Raw genomic sequence first — 19,044 nt, 5'->3', positions numbered from 1 at the left:
GGAGGCAGAGCTCAGGCGAGCCTCTCTCACTTCCTAACAGGCCACAGGCCAGTAATAGTACCTGCACTTAGCCCAGGGGTTGGGGACCCCTATTCTAGTATGATTCTGTGCATACCAGTGATGCCTGTGGTAACATCATTCACTTCTGATTTTGTTTATATGAAGATTTTCTCTTTTTTCCTAAGTGAGTCTAGCCAGGAGTTTGTCGATTTTATTCATCTTATGAAAGAATAAGCTCTTTGTTATACTAAGTTTTAATAGTTCATTGTCCTTGTATTTTTCCGTTACTGTTTACTCCCCATACTGTCTTCTACCTCCACCTACCCCTTACCTCCACAATCACCACAGTGTTGTCCACATCCATGAGTTCTTTTTTTTTTTTGCTAGATCTTTCCATCTCTCCAACTCCCTCACAGAGCTTTTAGCTTGCTTTCTATCTATGAGGCTTTCTCTATTTTGCTTGTTAGTTCAGTTTGTTCATTACCACATATGGGTGAAATTATATGGTACTTGTCTTTCTTCAACTGGCTGTTTCACTTAGCATAATGTTCTTCAGATCCACCCAAGCTGTCATAAAGGGCAAAATTTTCTTCTTTTTCATAGCTGAGTAGTATTCCATTGTGTAAATGTATTATAGCTATTCATTCACTCATCTATTAATGAACACTTGGGCTGCTTCCATATCTTGGCTATTGTAAATAACACTGCAATGACCACAGTGGTGCAAATAGTCTTTCAAATTAGTGTTTCAGGTTCTTTTGGATAAATTCCCAGAAGTGGAATTGCTAGGTCATAAGGCAGTTCCATTTTTAATTTCTTGAGGTGCCTCCATACTGCTTTCCACAGTGGCTGTACCAATCTGCATTCCCACCAATAGTGCAAAAGTCTTCCTCTTTCTTCACATGCTCACCAGCAGTTGTTTGTTGATTTATTGATGGTAGCCATTCTGACAGTTTTGAAGTGATATCTCATTGTGATTTTAATTTGTATTTCTCTGATGATTACTGACATTAAGCATAATTTCATATGTCTATTGGCCATTTTTATTTAGGCCCTTTGCCCATTTTTAATTGGATTTCTTTTTGGGGTTCAGTTTTAAAAGCTCTTTATAAGTTTTGGATATCAACTCCTTATCAGATATATAGGCAAATGGATTCTCCCATTCAGTGGGTTTTTTCCTTTTGTTAGTGGTTCCTTTGCTATGCAAACACATTTTAGTTTTAATTAGTCCCATTGGTTTCTTTTAATTTCTGTATAGTCTTTTTGCTCTCTATTTTATTCAGTTCTGCTCTAATTTTTGTTATTTCATTTCTTCTGTTGTCTTTGGGTTGCCTTTGTTCTTTCTTTTATTTTTTTTCTAGTTATTTAACATGTAGTGTTATGTTGCTTCCTTGGGATTTCTCTTGTTTCTTAAGATAGGTCTGTAATGCTATAATCACATGCTTAGTACGATTTCAAGCTTCTTAAATTTGTGGAGGCTAGTTTTGTGACCAACATGTGGTTTATCTTTGAGACTGTTCCATGTGCACTGGAGAAAAAAGTAGAATCTGATGTTGTGGAGTGAAATGCTCTGTAATTGTCAATTATGTCCATTTGATCTACTGTGTCATTTAAGGCCAATACTTCTTTTAGATTTTTGGTTTGGATGATCTATCTGAAGGTGTAAATGGAGTATTTATGTCTCCTAGTATGATTGTGTTTTGTCAGTTTCTCCCTTTAGTTCTGTTAGTAGTTGTTTCATATATTCTGGTGATCCCTGATTGGGTACATACATATTGAGAAGTGTTATTTCTTCTTGATATAAGGTCCCCTTTATCATTACAAAATGATAAATCTTTGTCTTTTGTTACCTTTCTAATTTTGAAATCTATTTTGTCATTTATAAGTATGGTTATACCTGCTTTACTGTAGATGTCATTTGCTTAGATAATCATTTCTCATTCTTTAACTTTGTTTTTGCAGCTTAAATATATCTGCTGAAGGCAGCATATCATTGCTGTTTGGTTTTTGATCCAATCTGTTACTCTGTGCTTTTTTTATTGGTGAATTTATTCCATTTATAGTGTGGGTGATTATTGATGTGTGAGGATTTCCTATAGCCATTTTATTTTTTGTTTTCTGATAGCTCTGTGCCTCCATTGGTTCTTTTCCTTAATGTCTCTGTCTATGGTTTTTGTTTGGTGGTATTCCGTATTTGTTTCCTCCTTTTAAAGCTATGTTTCTCAGTATTTGTTTGTGTGTGTGTGTGTGGGGGGGGTTACCATTAGGTTTATGAAAAGAGAGTTTCATATATATAGTAGCCCTTTTTCCTTTGAATGCATCTGCTCTCAATCCTCCTTTGCAAATTCAGATCTTTATTACCTTCCCTTTTATGTTTTTGCTGTCAGAAATTATTCCTGTTTATGCTATAAGTTTGTTGGTGATCTTAAGCATAGTGTTGTGACCTTTTGTTCTTTCTTTTAGGCACAATAACCCCTTTGAGTGTTTCCTGGAATGGGAGTCTTCTGGTGATAAATTCCCTCAGTTTCTGTATGTCTGGAAAGGTATTTATTTCTCCTTCATAGCTAAAGGATATCATTGCTGGATACATTATGGTTAGGTGATAAGTTCTCTCTTATTTTAGTTTGAGTATTTTGTTCCATTCTCTTCTATCTTACAGAGTTCCTTCTGAGGTTTTTTGATAATTACCTAATGAGGTTTCCTTTATAGGTTACTTTCTTCTTTTCCCTAGCTTCCTTGAGAATTTTTCTTTGTTATTAATTTTTGACATTTTATTACAATGTGCCTTGGTGAAAGCTTTTTTTGGTTGAAGTAATTAGGTGTTCTTTTTGCTTCTTGGGTTTGATATAGTTCTTTCCTTAAGTTTTGGAAGTTCTCATCAACTGTTTGTTTGAACAAGCTCTCCATTCCCTTCTCCTTCTCTTCTTCTGTTGTGCCTATTATTCTTCAATTGCTCTTTCTAATGGAGACAGAGAGTTCTCATAGAGCACTGTCATTTTTTGTGTTCATCTCTCTCTTCTTTCCTCTGTATGATTTGCATTATTTCTATATTTCTATCTTCAATAACACTAATTCTTTCTTTTATCTGTTTGGCTCTATTTTGTATGCTCTCTAATTTATTCTTGATTTTGTTTATTGAATTCATCTTCAGAATTTCTGTTTGGTTCTTTTTATGTTTTAATTGATTTGAGAGAGGGAGAGAGAGAGAGAGAGAAGGAGGAAAGAGATAGATTGGGAAGATGGAGGTTAAAGTTCCAATGTCTTTGGTCAAGTACTCATTTTGTTTGTTGATTTATTTTCTGAGCTCATTAAATTGTCATTTTTTTTTTTGCATCTTGTTGAGTTTTTCTCAGAACTGTAATTTTGAATGCACTGACATTTAAGTCACTTATTTCCAGGTCTTTAGGTTTGTTTTCTGGAGATTTTTCATTTTCTTTCTGAATTGCCTTTTTTTCTTGGTTATTTGTGGTATTTGATGGATTTCTTCTCTGTCTAGGAATTTATGTATGAGTGTCATCTCTCTAGTAAATTGATAAGAAGTCTTTATTGTTTTCCAGTAGGTAGTATTGAATTATAAGTTTTTTAGCTTTCTTGCACTTCTCTGGCTTTTCAGATCTCCACAGGGTTGTGGAAAATGGCCTACGATTCCTTGGAAGGTGGGTGTCTCCCCTGTGACCTGGTAATCCCAGTCCCAAGGGACCAGTCTTGCAAGGTAATGGGGTGGGTGCTCTGTCTCCAAATCCTTGAAATCCCAGTGCTGTCCCCTGCAGCCACAAGCCACTGGCAAAGTATCCAAGATACATGGGTGTGGGGTGAGCTGGGGAACCCAGCTGCCTCTTTTGTTGCTTTGCCTTCCTGGCAATGGCTACCAGTGAACCTCTGAGGCATGTCCCTGGCACTTCTACCCAAACCTGGGTCAAAGAGTGTACCTGTCACTCAGAGAAAAAGTGATTCTGTAGTACCAGTTCTCAGGTTTGCAGATAATGTGTTCTGTAACCTGACAAGAAGGACAAAGAGAGGTGAGCCCTGGGAGGTTAAGGATTGGCCAGGTTCCATGGCTTTGTTTCTCTGTCTGGAATGCCAATTGCCAACATATGGCCGCATCTCTGTGTTTCATCCCTGCCCAGGTTCCTAGGCTCAGCTGCAGCTCATACTGCCCACTTTGGGCTGAGCCCCCATGAGCTCCCGGTTCAGGAGCTGTGTCCCTGGCTTTTCTCTGCTTTTCTTCATTCTCACCTCCATGGCTCATTCCCACTTGCCCACATTTAGATGTTATAATATGCAGATCTTTCAGACATGTTTGTGCATGGAACAGGGAATCATTTCTTGAATTACAGGTGTTGAAATTAAGAGTTCAAGGGGAGAAATCAAGGGGATTTCTTATGATGCCATTCCTCAACATCACTCCTGCCTACCAATTTCTAATCCTCTCCTTTTATAAAAATAAAGTAATCCAGAACTTATTTTGAAAGTGGACTATTTTGCCCAATTTTTTTTTCTGGAAAAGCACCTTCATTTTAAAGAAATTCTTTGACTGTCAAGAAAAAGGAACCAATTTCATAAAAATTATTGTGTAAGAAAGCTATGCTTTTCATGGTGACAAAAACAGATTAAGGAAGAACAAAAATATTTGACAGAGATTAGAGATCTGCCTGCTTTGGTCCATATAACCAGTGTTTAGTGAAAATGAACCAAAAAAGAATGAAGGTATTTCACAGAAGTCAAGGGTATCTTAGACAGAACAACTTTGATATATAATACCTACTCTGTTCCATTATATTGCTTTAGATGTCAAGTCTCTATGATATAATAGTGTATGTTTACAAGCTTATGAACGATAAGAAAATAATATCCATAAGAAGAATACTGGCAAGTCCATTATGCCAGTTTTCAAGGGGTAACAATGAGCAGCAAAATAGGAATCAGGCTGTATCACTAAATAGACAAAACCACATGCTTCCTGGAATGCCAGCATCTTCATTTTTTCTGTTTTTAAAATTAAAGATTTACCCTATTAAGGTCAGTTTCATCAAAGTATGTTAGAATATTTAAGTTTCTTCCTCTTATACCTTCATTTGTCATAAAAATTGAGCTACTGTCCTTCTTTGTTCAGATGAAGCACAAGAAGCTGGGCACAGAGTATACCTCTTTCCCTGAATTATGGGGCAGTTGGAACACTGGAACCCAAAAGGCCCGTCTCTGTGAAGATGGTATAGATGTTTAGCTACAGCTATAATCCTACCTGCCCTTGTATTTTCTTGTTCCCTTCTTTTTTTTGATTATCAGTATATTGCATAAACACTTTCTTACAATAAAAAATTAACCAGGTGAGAGATATAAATACAATAAGGTAAAACAAGGACTACTTCTATTTTTGGCAGTATAAATGGCTTAGATATCATAAACCTTTCTAATGAACAAAAAAATAATAAAAGAAATACTTACCTTCTGAATGTACTGCTGGGCTGGCCCAAAAGAAAGTAGCCCATAAAGTACAACAAGGTAGAAGCTTGGAATGGAAGGTAAACAGGAAAGACAATTTTTATCCCGAGGGTTTCTTTCAAGCCATGGAGCCCAAAGTTTCCACTTCCCTGGCTTCATGGCCTGTTATGGAGAATCTCATAAAAGTCCTCATACCAGAAGTGATGACCTCAAAAGCTGGCCCTCAGATTAAGGGTGAAGGTGAACTAAGGATAAATATGCCAAGCAAAAGGTCTTGGCAAGGCCAATTGCATGTATAAAACTTAATACTGAATGGTGAGCGGGGAGATTTCCTTGTGGGAATTTGTAAGCCCAAGCTGGCCTTTTCAAGACTTTATGGTATGAATGTATGCCCTGTGGCATGGATGCATGAATCTGTGATTCAAAACATCTTGAAAGATAAATTTAGAGTGTTTCCAGATTGATAGGGATTCCATGGACTAAGGAGTGTAAAAGCCGACAGGCTAGTATGTTAAAGTAGCTAAAATGAAGGCACTGAGGGTCTCCTGATTCTTTATTCAGACTTTCCATTGGTGCTTCTGATTTGAGTCCAGCCCCTCATTTCTATCCCTTCTGCTTGTCATCCAAAGTGTACAATACATTTGATTTCATATCCCCAGAGAATAAACCTCCAAGGTCCTACAAGAACAGAAAGAACCTGACTGTACAGAGGAGAAAATGAAGGGGCAGAATGCTCACTGATCTTTAATCAGACTTTCAAAAGCCCCCTGTTTTTTCTCCCCCACACCCCCCCACACACACTTGCATATTTTCTTTTGCAGTATATAGTGCTTTTATGGAGGTGTCCAGGCCAAATTGCTTTGTTTCCCTTCAGTCCCACACTTTACCCCTGCTAACTGTTCTGTGAAGTACTTTACCATATCTCCATTCACATTTTACATTATATGTTTTGATTGAAGTTGCAGATGAATCCTAATGTACTTGAAGGTGAATTTATTTTGTATGCTTCTTGTTCTCTGGAGATATTTTATAAAGGAGATCTCATGGGAGAGTAACTTTGTATTACTATTTTATATTTGCCTTGTTGGTTTTGAAGTAATTTTAGAGAAAAGATGATAGTATAAAAATTGTCTTTTCTCCACTATCTTAATATTGGAGAGTAATCCTACTACCTTAAAAGTGCAGCCCTGACTGGGTTGGAATATTGTCCTATACTCCCAAAGATTACCAGTTCAATCCCCAGATGGGGCATGTACAAGAAGCAACAAATTCATACTTCTCTCTCAAACTGATGTCTTTCTCTCTCTCTCTTCCCTGCAACCATTTCTGTCTCTCTAAAATCAATAAAAATATCCTCAGGTAAGGATTTAAAATCTACTACTACTACTAATAATAATAATAAATGCAAATCTCTTCACAACTAAACACTAGGAATTCTTTGACATTGGTGTTTATTTTGGGGAAAACTCAAGTAGGTCACTTGTCTAAAGGACTGTCAGGACTAAAATTGAAATCCAAAGTAGAATTCTTCCAAGACAGATGAAATAATTTGCCATTTAGGGAATAAGACTCTCCCTAATTTAGAAGCAGTGTCTCTGAAGAACTTCCTAAATGTTTTTATAATGAAAACTAACCATTCTGATATTCTAGTATTATAGAATATCAAATCCAGGTCACAATATGCAGTTCTGTACCACACAAAATGCCATTTAAAAAATATTCATGCAGATATTGCTGATCCACATATTTTATAACAATTTTCTAGCAGAAAGTAGGCAAAGGTATTGTAACAACAAGATCACATCACTGCAACAATTTTCTGAAGTAAATTATTTTTAGAGAGCCTTTCCGTATAATTTACACAAAGTAATTGACTATACAGCCTCATCACGATCCTGTATCAAACAACCTTGCCAATCAGTAAATTTTCTGATGGGGGCATAATTTGCAAAGTGTAACTGTTATGAACTGAATTGTATACCCCCAAAGTCATGTTGAAGCCATAGCCCCAAATCTTACTGTATTTGAAGGCAATAAAGACCACCAGAAGCAGTTTGCTTTTAGCTGGAAAATCTATCAATACACATTCACTGTCCTACATCAAGGCACAGCAACTCCCCAGCCCTATTTTATAATTTAGTTTGTAGTCATCTTGATTAGTCTCTTCCTTCCATAAGATATCACACTTGTCCATTAGGTTAATGATGTCATGCTGTTTGGAACTAGTAGGCAAAAAGTAACAACTATGTAGACACTCTCATAAGATGTTTTCTGTCAGTGGGTGGGAAACATATTTGGAAAAACTCAGGGGCCTTCTACCTTAGTGAAGTTTCTAGAGGTTCTGTGTCATGGGGCCGTGTTGAGATACCCCTTCTAAAGTAAAGGGTAAGTTGTTGCCTCTGGCCCTCCTATAATCAAAATAGACACAACACCTAGGGTGCCTCTTTGGATTTTGGAAATGACATGCTGTTCATGTGTGTGTTATTCCAGCTGATTAACCAAGTGACTAAAAAAACTGCTAGTTTTGAGTGGCACCCAGAATAAGAAAAGGCTCCCAAACAAGTCGAGGCTACTGTGCACGCTGCTCTGCCTTTTGAGCCATATGATCCAGCAGATCTAACACCACTGAAGTATTAGTGGCAGATAGGAATGCTGTTTGGAGCCTTTGGCAGGCTGCTATAAGTGAATCACAGTGCAGCTCCTTAGGATTTTAGAGAAAAGACCCATCATCCTCTATAGATAACTCCTATTCTTTTGAAAAATGGCATTTGGCTGGTATGGTTACTTTAGACTAGAGACTAAAAGCTTAACCATGGGCCACCAAGTTATCATGCAACCCAAGCTGGCTTTCATGAACAGGGTATTATCTGACCCACCAAGCCATAAGGTATATATGATAGTACTCCATCATTAAATAAAATGGATAGATATCGATAATATAAAGATATAGATATATACATAGATAGATATGGATATAGATATGGATATGGATATGGATATGGATATAGATATAGATATATGGGTGATTGGGCCCAAGCAGGCCCTGAAGGCACAAGTTAGTTACATAAAGAAGCGGGCAGATGGCCATGGTCTCCACTCCTGCCACACTACCTTCTCTCTCACAGCCTGCATCTAAGGCCTCATTGGGAATTTCCTATACTCAGTTGATAGAAGAAAAGACTCAGGCCTGGTTTACAGATGGTTCTGCACGATATGTAGCTACAACCCCAAAATGAACAGCTACCGCACTATACCCATTTCTGAGATATCCCTGAAAGACAAGGGTGAAGGGAAATCTTCCCACTGTATAGAAATTAAAGCAGTGCCCCTGGTTGTTCACTTTGCTTGGAATAAGAAATGGCCAGATGTGTGATTATATAGAGACTTATAGACTGTGGCTAATGGATTTTCTGGAGTGTCAAGGTCTTGAATGGGATATGATTATAAAATCGATGGCAAGGAAATTTAGGAAGAAGTATGCAGGTAGACCTCTCTGTATGGGCAAAAAGTGGGAAGATATTTTATATCCCATGTAAATGTTCACCAAAGGGTGACTTCAGCAGAGGATCTTAACAATCATGTGGACAGGTCTACATATTAGGTGGATACCATGAGCCTCTTTCTCCAGCTATACCTGTCATCACCCAATGGGCTCATGAAGAAAGTAGCCATAATGGTGGGAATGGAGGTTATACTCTTAGATGGAGTCAGCAACATGGACTTCCATTCACCAAGGTCTCACTTGCTATGTTCACTACTGAACATCCAATTTGGCAGCAGCAGGGACAAACACTGAAATCCCAGTCTGGCATCATCCCCAGAGTGAGCAGCCAGCTAACAAGATGGCAGGTTGATCACACAGGATCACTCCCATCATGCAAGGAGGAGTGTTTTGTTCTTATTGGAATAGATACTTACTCTGGATATGAATTTACCTTCCTTACATGAAATGCTTCTGCTAAAAATACCATTTGTGGACTTTCAGAATGACTTGTCTATAGTCATGGTATTTCACACAGCATTGCTTCTGACCAACCAACTTACTTCATAGTAAATTAAATGTTACAAAGGTCCATGGAATTTACTGGTTTCACCATATTAGACACTATCCTGAAGCAGCTGGCTTAATATAATGGTGGAAAGGTCTTTTTAAGACTCAGTTACAACATGACCCAGGTGGCAATACCATGCAGTGCAGGGATGAAGTTTTCTAGGGGGCTATAGATGCTCTGATTCAGCATCCAATAATGTTTCTCCCGTAGCTACCAAAGGATAGCAATGGAAGAATCATAGGAAAGATCATTTGAGCAAATATGTATCATTAGAGACCAAGGCTAAAATCCTCCTCACCCTCATAATCCAAAGTTATTTTGTATGGATACAAAAGTTGGACAGTGAAGAAGGCTGATAGGAAAAAAAAGATGAATTTGAAATATGGTATTGTAAGAGAGCTCTATAGATACCCTGAACCAGCACATAGATAAACGAGTGGGTCCTAGAGCAAATTAAGCCTGAACCATTGCTGGAGGCAAAAAATGACAAAACTGAAGCTGTCATACTTGGGGCACATCATGAGAATGCAGGTTTCTTTGGAAAAGACAATAATACTGGGGAAAATAGAATGCAGCAGGAAAAAAGGAAGACCAATTATGAGATGAACTGACTCTATAAAAGAAGCCATGAGCATGTGTCCATAGGAGCAGAACAGGACTGTTGAGGATAGGACATTGTGGATGTAGAGTCACTAGGAGTTGGACGAGCTGACTCGGTGGTACATTTTAACAAACACACAACTCACTCTTATCCCTAGTGAACCACTTGATCTTATGCTCTGCTTGCTTATAGGTGTTGATTCCAAGGAGAGGAATGCTTCCTCTAGAAAACACATCAATGATGACATTGAACTGGAATTTAAGACTGCTACCTGGCCATGCTGGGCTCTTCATGCCTCCAAATCAACAAAAAAGATATTTACTGTGCAGTCTGGGATGATTGATCCTGACTAATACAATAACCTATGAAACAGGGAGGTAAACTTAATTCTAAGGATGACATTTAGAAGAATTAGGAAACCAGTATAATGCAGCTGGTACCACAAAGTCTGCTTTCGCTACACACATCCTTTGAGTGACAAAGTGGTAAGATTTTCAGACTAAAGCACTTCTTTTATTTCTTTTTTCCCCAGTCATTTTAAATTTATTATGCTATTATAGTTGTCCCATTTCCCCCCTTCACTCCCCTACACCCTGCGTACCCTCTCCCACCTACACTCCCCCCTTTAGTTCATGTCCATGTGTCATAAGTTCTTTAGCTTCTACATTTCCCATACTATTCTTGCCTTCCCCCACCTATTTTCTACCTACCATCTATGCTACTTATTCTCTATACATTTTTATCAAACCTCATATTACTAGACCTGGATTATAAATGAAACACAAAAGTGAGCAGTTGGATGAGTCTCTGAGTGCTTTTCAGAGATTTCCATAGGACACACCTTCTAGACATTGATGATAAAAGACATTATTACACAGATCCAAAAACCTATTCACAATGCCTTCTAGAAAATTTAATAGTTCCTTTCTGCATGTATTATATATAGAATATATAGCAAATATAAATATATATAAAAGTATACATTTATATAACACTAAAGTTTAAGTCACAATTATTAAGATTAGTCAATCAATTAACTCTGTTATCCTTTCATTCATTCAACATATATTTAATTAGTAGCTAATTAGTATAATGTATACTATCGGGTCTAATCTTGACATACCCTTCATTCCTTGGCTAATATCCAACATGCATTTGGAAGCAGCATTGGGTATGCTGATGACTGAGAATGGATGTTCACATACATTGCATTAATCCTTAGATGCATTAGCTGATTATGGTTAAAAGATGGTCTAATATCAGTATTAACTGATGACAAACTTAAATTCAAACACTAACAAATAAGCCAATCTAATAATATCACAACTTATTCCAATATAAACATAATCAACAGTTTATAAGAGTAACATAATTTTAAGCTTCATTCTAAAGACTAAAACTTTTAAAATCCTCTTACCTCTTGTTTGCACCCCTTTCCCACAGGCCTCAGTGGTGCTCATGATTCCCTGCCTGACAGACTCTGGCACTAGGACACAGGGGCTCCATTTCTGTGGCTTCCACCTGTGATGACAAAGAATGAGCTAGAAATTTCACCTGACAAGCATACAAAAGAAATACTTGCCATGGATAAATTTGAAATCCAAAAGCATAGAGATAGTAATTCAATAAAAATGGATTTGAAACCAATGTCATAACAAGTAGCCCTGGCACGCACTTGAGATAATAATCCACTCTGCCCTAGATTCATGGTTAATGCCATAATTCCATTTTTTAAAAAGTGGACATTATGCACATAAACCTTAGTTCATATAGCAAAGTGGCAATAAAAAGCATTAGAAGCACAGATCAAATCTAGAGGGCTTAGTTCTTTATGAACTTAAAATTGTTAGGGGAAAAAAGAGACAATTCTTATATCCCATTAAAGCATTAGAGAGTTAAGTTTTGAATATCTGAAAGTTTCAAGTGAAAACTTTCATACTTGATCTTCCATTTCAATTTTTTAAAAATGTGTTTCTTAGGACTTCAAAGTAACTCAAAACAACTCGATAGGTTATAGAGTAAAAGGCAGGTGAGGGAGACATGGGTACCTATTTATGTGATAGTTCATTCCAAGGAAGAGGAATCGATCTGCCTCTGATGAAGTACCAATATTTCTGTTCTTCTGGGGAAATAGTCTCTGGCTTTCCCTGGTTTTTCCCTTCTCAGGTCAACAAAACTCTCTATTTTTATGACCCATATGACGGACTATTGACTTGTGTCAGTAAACCTGTCTCTTCAGAATGTTCCACAAAACACAAACCTCAAGTGAAACCACAGATTCTGCTACTTTGCTTAGTATATTTTATACTTTTTCGCATAAACCAACACCTCCAATAAAATATGCTACTTCAAAGAATAAAACAGAAGCATGAAATATCATTGTCTAGTTTTTCAAGATAAAAAATTCTAGAGATTTGTTGAATAACAATGTGAGCATAATTAACACTACTGAAATGTACACTTTAAAATGGTTAAGACAGTCATAGAGCAGACTTACTTTGCTCAGAAAAAGCCACTTTAAAGAACCCCCTTAGTTATGTGAACATAGCTTGGCACAGTGCAGAGCACAGCCAGCCATTCGTGTCAGCGCTCACAACCTCTGCTTATTTCCCTAGACTGAGTGAGTCTCTGGGACAACTGGAGGTAAGTGAGGCAGAGATGGTCTTAAGGGAGGCATACAGACCATCTTGCAAAACCAAGCACAGTACATTAAAATATAAAAGCAAAACAAATATCACTGACCTCATTCAAATGGCCTCCTTATTGGGAAGAATTGCAGAGAAATCAGGAAACAGCTAACAAGAAAAAGCTGTCACTTTTAAATAAATCACCTACTGATTTTAAGTATTGTAAATTTACTTTGTAAATGCATGGACTCATTTAGTATAATTCCAAAACACAGAAACTTAAATGGTAAGAGGTTTTAGTCTGACTTGTCAGCTAAAATATGTCATTCATTAAGATCTCTTAAATTTACATGGGTTTTCTAAACCAAAATGAGGCAAAAGAATTCAGTCTAGTCTAGTGTTCTGCATAGAATGAAATAGAAGGAAGGAATTTTCAGGACTCTTCTGTTTGACTCGCAGGAGAGATACACCTGAGCTCAGGTTAAGGGCCGTGTCTGAGACTGCACAACACAGAGCAGGCTAGTTTCCAGTCCTGAACCCCCGGGTGCTCAGCAGGAGACCCCAATGCCCATTTCATTAAGGATGTGTGCCCATGCTGTCTTCCCATTTGCTTACTAACCTAACATGTTGGAAAATGCACAAACTTGCAGAAATATTTCTGTGGACATTTTGATTCTGTTTTAATTTGGTGAATGTATGTAAACATGTCACCTCAATGGAGTCAAAAGGAAGGATCACAAGAAAATGACAAAGGTCTATATTAACTTGCTTCCCTAACATACCAATGAGGGAGAAAGGAAAAATTAAATTGGGGCCATATTACTTAAAATTCAAGGATGTTTTACTAAGGACCAGAGAATCATGCTGATAACTTGGAGATATGTTAAACTACACACATCAGGAGAAAGGACACAATGATTCAATCCATACACAGTGCAACAGATTTCTGGGGAAAGTGGTGGGAGGCCAATGAGGGAACCAGCTCAGACATGAATGCCCAAATGAAGTGTAGCGAGAGAGTCAGGAGAGTGGATGACAAAGAGGAAGAGCCCACCAGTGGTTCCTAGGATTTTCTCTGATTATAACAGCCCTAGGTTCATAAAAATATGTAATAATATATGATTTAGCTAATTTTTTTCAATTGGCTACTATCCCCAAGAGATCTTCAGGTGGGCTCAGAAGTTTCAATATTTATACACAGGGCACAGATGGATAGATATGGACAGTGTTTTCATAGCACCCCTGTGGTTGGTGAGAAAAAACTAGCAGTCTAGGCATGTTCCCAGTGTATTACCTACATTCTCCCCACACTGGTCATCACATAGAAACAATTAAAAGGATGATAAGATGGGTAGTAATTTAGATTTCTTCAATGAGACCCTAAACTTTGTCTAATGTAAGGAGTCTCCTTAAAAGAAGAAAAAGTAACTTGTATTTTTATGAATAAATTAGCCTTTGAATTTAACAGCTTTAAGATATAGCTTCTCAAATAATCCAGGGAGACACTAAGCATGTTTGCTAAAGGTGTTTTTAAGTGTGCTGATAACTATGTTTTTTTTTTTTACGATCATGAGACTTCTTTACATATTAGTAAAACCCAACAGTAAATTTAATCCAAGTGTCCTTTAAAGTGATGTTTAAACCTCAAGTATGTTTTTTTATAAATAACCACCAACTTGCCAAGAAAAATATATAGGTAACATTCATAGTTTAAAAGTTACTCATTTTCTTTAAAAAATATCCATATGTTAAACCTTTTTTTTTCTAACTGGATGTTATCTTAAAATGTGTATATAATTAAAATTAAAGACCAAAAACATTTTTGAAATTTTTGAATTAAAAACCGCATTAAATAAGTACAAATTCAGTTTGTAGTTCTCAATAAAAGGCCATAGGATGAGAATAATTAGGATGAGGTGGGTCACATTTGAGTGCTTGCTGGCATGTGTGTGTTTCAGATGAAGAGCCTTCATCCTGACTCTCTTTAAGTCGTAACCCTAAAAACTGATTTCCTGAGTGGCAGAACTCCAGAACTCACTTACAATCAAAATGTTTCTTTTTTCCTACAAATTAGACTTTCATTTCCTCACTTACAATCAAAATATATTCCAGACAGGAAGGGAAAACATAGCAGTATCTCAAGATAAACAACACTACCTTGTCTTATCTCTCACAAAACAACCATATAATGTATGAAAGAAAATAAGTCATAATTTATACTGCAGTTTAATGAGTATTCAAAAAGATAACTAATTACCGATATACGGGGCACAATGAGACATCTTCACACTCTCGCTCTTCAAATAAAGTATCTGGGCATTCTTGACCTCCATTGGCTGCTTCTTGATTGATAATCCTGTATCGAGACTGTTTGATATTGGCATTTCCTAAAGTAAACAAACAAACAAACAAACAAACATAAAATTATAATGCTCTTTTATGTGGTTGCAGAAAAAAAAAGCCAGAGTTAGATAGCAACTGAAAAGAAAAAAGAAAAGAAACAAAGAGGTAGAGTAAGAACATGTGGAAAGGCTGCCTGGGAAATGAGAATAACAAGCAAAAACAAGGGGTTAATACTCAATCTTACTTCTAGAGATACACACTTTACACTTAAAATTGCAGTTTCAAATATATGTGTTCTAATATGCTAAGGTTGTTTTCCATTGTCTTAATATGTTTGAAATAATCTGAACCCATATTGCCACAGGCACAAGAGTTACATGGTATAATCTGATAGGCCACAGAAACCCTCTTTCCTCTCAGAACACTAGCTCAGGGCCCTAGCATTTTACTAGTAACGAGTCACTCTCTCAGGTAAGGCATTTCCCTCTTCAGGCTACTATGTACAATGCAAACACTCATAAAAAGTATTACATTAGTAACATATTTATGGATATTCTTTTATTAGATTTCTTATTCCCTAGAACCTGAGACAATGTGTATGTAATTGAAATTTAAGAAGGAGACACTAAAATTGTGACAGAATATTGTCTATTTAATGGTTTTGCTAAGAAGCAGAATTATTAATGGGCATCTGGATAAAAGGGAAGCTGATGTTCACTTTCATGTGTTCCAGCATTCATTTTATAACTTTAGATGCCTTCTGAATCAACAACAGCAACAAAAAATCAATTATATAGTGGTTATCAACTGTTTCAATTACTGTGTGCAACATATTACATTAGCTATGAAGAAACCAATTTATCATCTTGCAATTAAACAGAAAGAAAATGGACCAATAGTACACAAGTAGTTCTTCATAATTGTAGAACAAGAAGAGTCAGACTGGGGTGTAACATTAGGAAAATTCAGAATAAAGCATAAGCATTCTTGTCCCTGGAAAGCAAGGACAGCTCAGCAGGGTGGCAGAATTTATTCTGGGACTTGCAGGCTGAATTAAAAACTGCTGAAGTCATTTCAAGTCAAGGAAACAGTCTGGGAAAAGGGACTGAGATGTATGGTACATGGGATTTACACAGAAAGACATAGAAGTGCATTTAGAAGGCTGATGTATGTGTATGGTTTGTGTGTGGGCACAAGAGGGTGTTTATAAAAAATGGAGAAGTGGTATTAATGTGTAGGTTTGGGACAGGTAATGGACCTAACTGTGTTTAGAAGGAAAGTTTTAGAAATCCAATAAACTAAGTGGAGTGAAACAAAAGGGAACTAAAAACAGGCTTTATTAAATTATTTATTCACATGGTTTTTAAAAAGTCATTCCTACAAAAAGACATAGTAGGAAGCAACTGACCTGCAACCCGTTCCTTGTGTTCCTCCCAAACATTGTGAACAGTTTCTGTATTTAGTACTTTTGTGGTTACCTCCAAATCTATAAAGAACATGCTTATAGCATTACTTTTTGATTTATTAACTTTAGACATTATCTATTGACTTTCTGTGATATAACTGATGAGAATTTACTTTGCAACATCTTTCAACTTTTTATAATTATATTGCTATTTTTACATGTCTACTGGTTATTTAAAGGCTTTATATAACCCATTTTTTTAAGCCCCATTGCTCTCTCCTGTCTTCCATCAGACTAGCCACAGATGCTCTAAAAAGTCTTCTGAGTAGATAGATGGCTTCCTCTTCTTCTGCCAGCCACATTCCTGTTAAGTGAGGTCATGGCTTCCTGTGATATCATCAGCTTCTCTGCCCTTCAGTCTTTGTCCATTAAGTCTTCCATACATGAATTTAGATCTCTTACCTACTGATGGTCCTTTGCTTTGGTTTTTGACAAGGAATTAGGGCTTTTAAAATTATTTTCTATTATTTTAATGAGATTAAGGGGAAAAAAGGTAAGACCAACACATTTCATGATCTCAAACTGTATGTTAAGGATATGTATGGAATCTTTTCCATCTGTTCCATTTTTGGTTACCCTTATTTAACCTGCTCTGTGACAAGGAGGCTTCCCATAGAAGGAGTGTATCATTAGTCTGCTTATCCATTGGCTTCTGTTAGGTTTGGCCAATGGGGAATGAGACACACAATGGAAGAAAAATCATAGCAAGAGGACAGAGAGAAATCAGGTAGTTCACTCCACCAGATTTCTTCCTCTAGATCACCACAAGTCAGCTCATCATGGGGAATGGAACCCTCCTACTGCTACTTCCTCGAGTTCCACTAACAACTCTATCAGCTTTCAGGATCCAGGCTAGCACTAGTCCAGGTATTGTAAGTTCACATTCATCGAGTGCACTGCTTTGCAAATTATCCATTTAATTTTATCTGGTGGCCCTATTTGAATGAGCCACCTTTTTCCTGATAGCTAATGCTTATATAGTCAAATGACATATGAGACTAGTACTTGACAGAGAGTAATGCTATAATTGGTTCCTTTTGGAATGTGGTTAAGGCCCTATAAGAAATATGGAGAAAATGCATTAAAAGGAAAAAAATAAAGTGTTAATTACAATGGTTCTGCATAATAATATTAACACTGTCTCCATTTGGGCAGGGGCACTTGTAAATAATTACACTTTTGGGAAAACATCTGGCCCCAGTCTCAGTCAATTCCAATTACATTGTACTTACTCCAAAAATCAGTGTTTACCTTTAGGATGTACACATGGGTAGTGCGTGTGGGTGTGTTCTGTCCAAGTGTTACCAAAGGAGACAGACGAATGAAGAGGCTGCCTTTACTTCCTACTGAGAGAGAACATGACCGGCGCCTCCTCCTTCACACGGCATCCACTCATGCACACCATACACACAAACACACACAGTGCACACTCACATACAGGTATTCTGCTTCATGGTGTAATTCCAGGCCAACTATTTCAAACTTTGGGAAAACTAGTTGCATTGATTTTCATACGCTATAGATGTGAAGGTGAAGGTTGAGAAGGTTGAGAAGGTTGTGAAGGTGAAAGGTAGAAGTGGCTTTGCAGGTAGAATGCATTTGTATGACATATATATGTAAGGTGTAGTGAAAGTTTCCAGGTATTACAACCTTTACCTACATCAGATCTACTTCTGGGCATTTGGCACATGATATCTCATTTTATTATTACAATGTTTTATTAGGTTATTATTATTACTATCACTATTATTACTGTGCCAATTTTATAAATAAGGAGACAGAGAGAAAGAGATAAATAATTTGCCCAAAGTCACCTAACTAGAATTAAAACTGCACCTAAACAGACATCAAAACCAATGATTTCTTTTTTTTTCACAAAAGAGACTTCATAGTAAGATAAAGATAAATAGAGAGCATTCCAGGGAGGAGTCCACATAGCAGGTCCTCTGTTATTCCCAAAGGATAACTCTTCCTTTTTAATAAATTCTTCAAAACCACCCCATTGGCAGAAGGCTTTAGTGTCAATAAAAACACAGAGTTTGTGGGGCTTAGTGACTGATACTTCCAACCTCATTAGACCTATGAAAAATTGCAATAAATTAAAGTGCCTGTTTGCAAATATAAACTACTGCTCAAGCATGATTACAGCTCATAAACAACTAGTCTAAATTCAATTTTAATTTATGCATATTTTATCATTACTAAGTCATCAGGCATAATTAAGTTACTATAGTCAAAAGAAATGACATTTAGAAAAGATGCCAATTTAAAGATCAAGAACTGTATTTAACAGGAAATATATGAGTGGGTTCTAAACATGCAGGGATATGCACAGACTCACTGTGGACATCGATACCCATCTTTCCAAAAAGAAGGTAGGAAAGGTGGAGAAAGTCAGTGTGTACAGAGGATTTCTGGGTGATTCACAGCCAGGTGAATTGCCCAGAATTGAGGAATCATGAGTGTTGAGAACTGGTGCTGGGTTATTCAACAATGATTTGCAGTAAAGAATTG

At 36.9% G+C, this 19,044-nt stretch overlaps 1 protein-coding gene across 1 annotated transcript in view; it reads right to left on the bottom strand.

Annotated features, from left to right (window-relative positions):
• The window catches only part of THSD7B (thrombospondin type 1 domain containing 7B), a 776,886-nt gene that overhangs the window by 374,289 nt on the left and 383,553 nt on the right, over positions 1–19,044 (bottom strand). The window contains exons 10-11 of the mRNA XM_045826088.1: positions 14,980–15,109; positions 11,513–11,616 (exon numbers count right to left, since the gene is read on the bottom strand). Coding sequence (XP_045682044.1) covers positions 11,513–11,616; positions 14,980–15,109 — 234 coding nt within the window. The remainder of the gene's footprint in view (positions 1–11,512; positions 11,617–14,979; positions 15,110–19,044) is intronic.

This window comes from Phyllostomus hastatus, unplaced genomic scaffold, assembly GCF_019186645.2.
Source record: "Phyllostomus hastatus isolate PE091 unplaced genomic scaffold, TTU_PhHast_1.1 phas_scaffold_60, whole genome shotgun sequence".
Lineage (NCBI taxonomy): Eukaryota > Metazoa > Chordata > Mammalia > Chiroptera > Phyllostomidae > Phyllostomus > Phyllostomus hastatus.
The sequence above is the reverse complement of the archived record's forward strand: the minus strand, read 5'-3'. Positions and strand labels throughout refer to the sequence as shown.